The sequence below is a fragment of the Calidris pugnax genome, unplaced genomic scaffold, assembly GCF_001431845.1.
Source record: "Calidris pugnax isolate Ruff unplaced genomic scaffold, ASM143184v1 scaffold479, whole genome shotgun sequence".
NCBI classification, from domain to species: Eukaryota; Metazoa; Chordata; class Aves; order Charadriiformes; family Scolopacidae; genus Calidris; species Calidris pugnax.
Genome location: NW_015091188.1, coordinates 90,581 through 92,440, shown reverse-complemented (window position 1 = coordinate 92,440; position 1,860 = coordinate 90,581). Strand labels below are relative to the sequence as shown.

At 68.3% G+C, this 1,860-nt stretch overlaps 1 protein-coding gene across 1 annotated transcript in view; it reads left to right on the top strand.

Moving 5' to 3' along the window:
* Positions 1–1,860, top strand: part of KIF5A (kinesin family member 5A) — a gene marked incomplete at its 5' end in the record, with an annotated part of 13,211 nt that overhangs the window by 6,837 nt on the left and 4,514 nt on the right. Inside the window, one exon of the mRNA XM_014959510.1 lies at positions 1,708–1,856. Within this exon, the coding sequence (XP_014814996.1) occupies positions 1,708–1,856 (149 nt within the window). The remainder of the gene's footprint in view (positions 1–1,707; positions 1,857–1,860) is intronic.

The following is a 1,860-nucleotide window of genomic DNA, read 5'->3' as shown; positions in this document are numbered from 1 at the left end:
GGGGGCAAAGGGGGGGGCAAGGGGTGCCCGGTACCGATGGGTACCGGTGGGTGCTGGTGGGCACCTGTTGGGTGCTCAGTGTGTGGGGGTGGGTGCTGTTGGGTGCCTGGTGGCCGGTGGATGCCCTTGGGTGCCTGGTGGCCGTTGGGTGCCGTTGGGTGCCCAGTGCCATTGAGTGCCCAGTGCGGTTGGGTTTGGGTGGGTGCCCGGTGGCTGGTGGGTGCCGTTGGGCGCCTGGTGGGTGCTGGTGGGTGCCTGGTGGCCATTGGGTGCTGTTGGGTGCCCAGTGCTGTTGGGTGTGGGTGGGCACCGTTGGGTGCCCGGTGGGTGGCTGGTGGCCATGGGGTGCTGTTGGGTGCCCAGTGCTGTTGGGTGCCCAGTGTGGGTGGACATTGTTGGGTGCCCGGTGCCAGTGGGTGTGGGTGGGTGCTGTTGGGTGGCCGGTGCTGGTGGGTGCGGGTGGGTGCCGTTGGGTGCCCGGTGGGTGCTGGTGAGTGCCTGGTGGCCATTGGGTGCTGTTGGGTGCCCAGTGTGGGTGCCTGGTGGGTGCAGGTGGGTGCCATGGGGTGCCCAGTGGGTGCCTGGTGGCCATTGAGTGCTGTTGGGTGCCCAGTGTGGGTGGGCACCGTTGGGTGCCCGGTGCCGGTGGGTGTGGGTGGGCACCGGTGGGTGCCATGGGGCGCCTGGTGCCATTGGGTGCCAGTGGTTGCCCAAGTGTCTGGTGGTTGCCCAGTGCTGTTGGGTGCCCAGTGTGGGTGGGTGCCGTTGGGCGCCTGTTGGGTGTGGGTGAGTGCCTGGTGGCCATTGGGTGCTGTTGGGTGCCCATTGTGGGTGGGCATCGTTGGGTGCCCAGTGCTGTTGGGTGCCATGGGGTGCCTGGTGCCATTGGGTGCCAGTGGTTGCCCAAGTGTCTGGTGGTTGCCCGGTGCTGTTGGGTGCCCAGTGTGGGTGGGCACCATTGGGTGCCCGCTGGGTGCTGGTGGGTGGCTGTTGGCCATTGAGTGCTGTTGGGTACCCAGTGTGGGTGAGCACCGTTGGGTGCCTGGTGCTGTTGGGTGTAGGTGGGTGCCATGGGGTGCCCGGTGGGTGGCTGGTGGCCATTGTGTGCTGTTGGGTGCCCAGTGTGGGTGGGCACCATTGGGTGCCCGCTGGGTGCTGGTGGGTGGCTGTTGGCCATTGAGTGCTGTTGGGTACCCAGTGTGGGTGAGCACCGTTGGGTGCCTGGTGCTGTTGGGTGTAGGTGGGTGCCATGGGGTGCCCGGTGGGTGGCTGGTGGCCATTGTGTGCTGTTGGGTGCCCAGTGTGGGTGGGCATCGTTGGGTGCCCAGTGCTGTTGGGTGTGGGTGGGCACCGTTGGGTGCCCGGTGGGTGCTGGTGGGTGCCCAGTGGGTGCTGGTGGGTGGCTGGTGGCCATTGGGTGCTGTTGGGTGCCCAGTGCCGGTGGGCACCATTGGGTGGCCGGTGGGTGCTGTTGGGTGCCCAGTGTGGATGGACACCGTTGGGTGCCCGATGCCGGTGGGTGCGGGTGGGTGCTGTTGGGTGCCCGGTGGGTGCTGGTGAGTGCCTGGTGGCCATTGGGTGCTGTTGGGTGCCCAGTGTGGGTGGACACTGTTGGGTGCCCGGTGCCGGTGGGTGCGGGTGGGTGCCGTGGGGTGCCCGGCGGGTGCGGGCGCTGACCCCCCGCGCAGCTGGTCCGTGACAATGCAGACCTGCGTTGTGAGCTTCCGAAGCTGGAGAAACGCCTGCGGGCTACGGCTGGGCGAGTGCAGGCCCTGGAGGGTGCGCTGAGGGAGGCCAAGGAGGGCGCCCGCCTCGACAAGCGCCGCTACCAGCAGGAGGTGGAACGGATCCGGGAGGCCG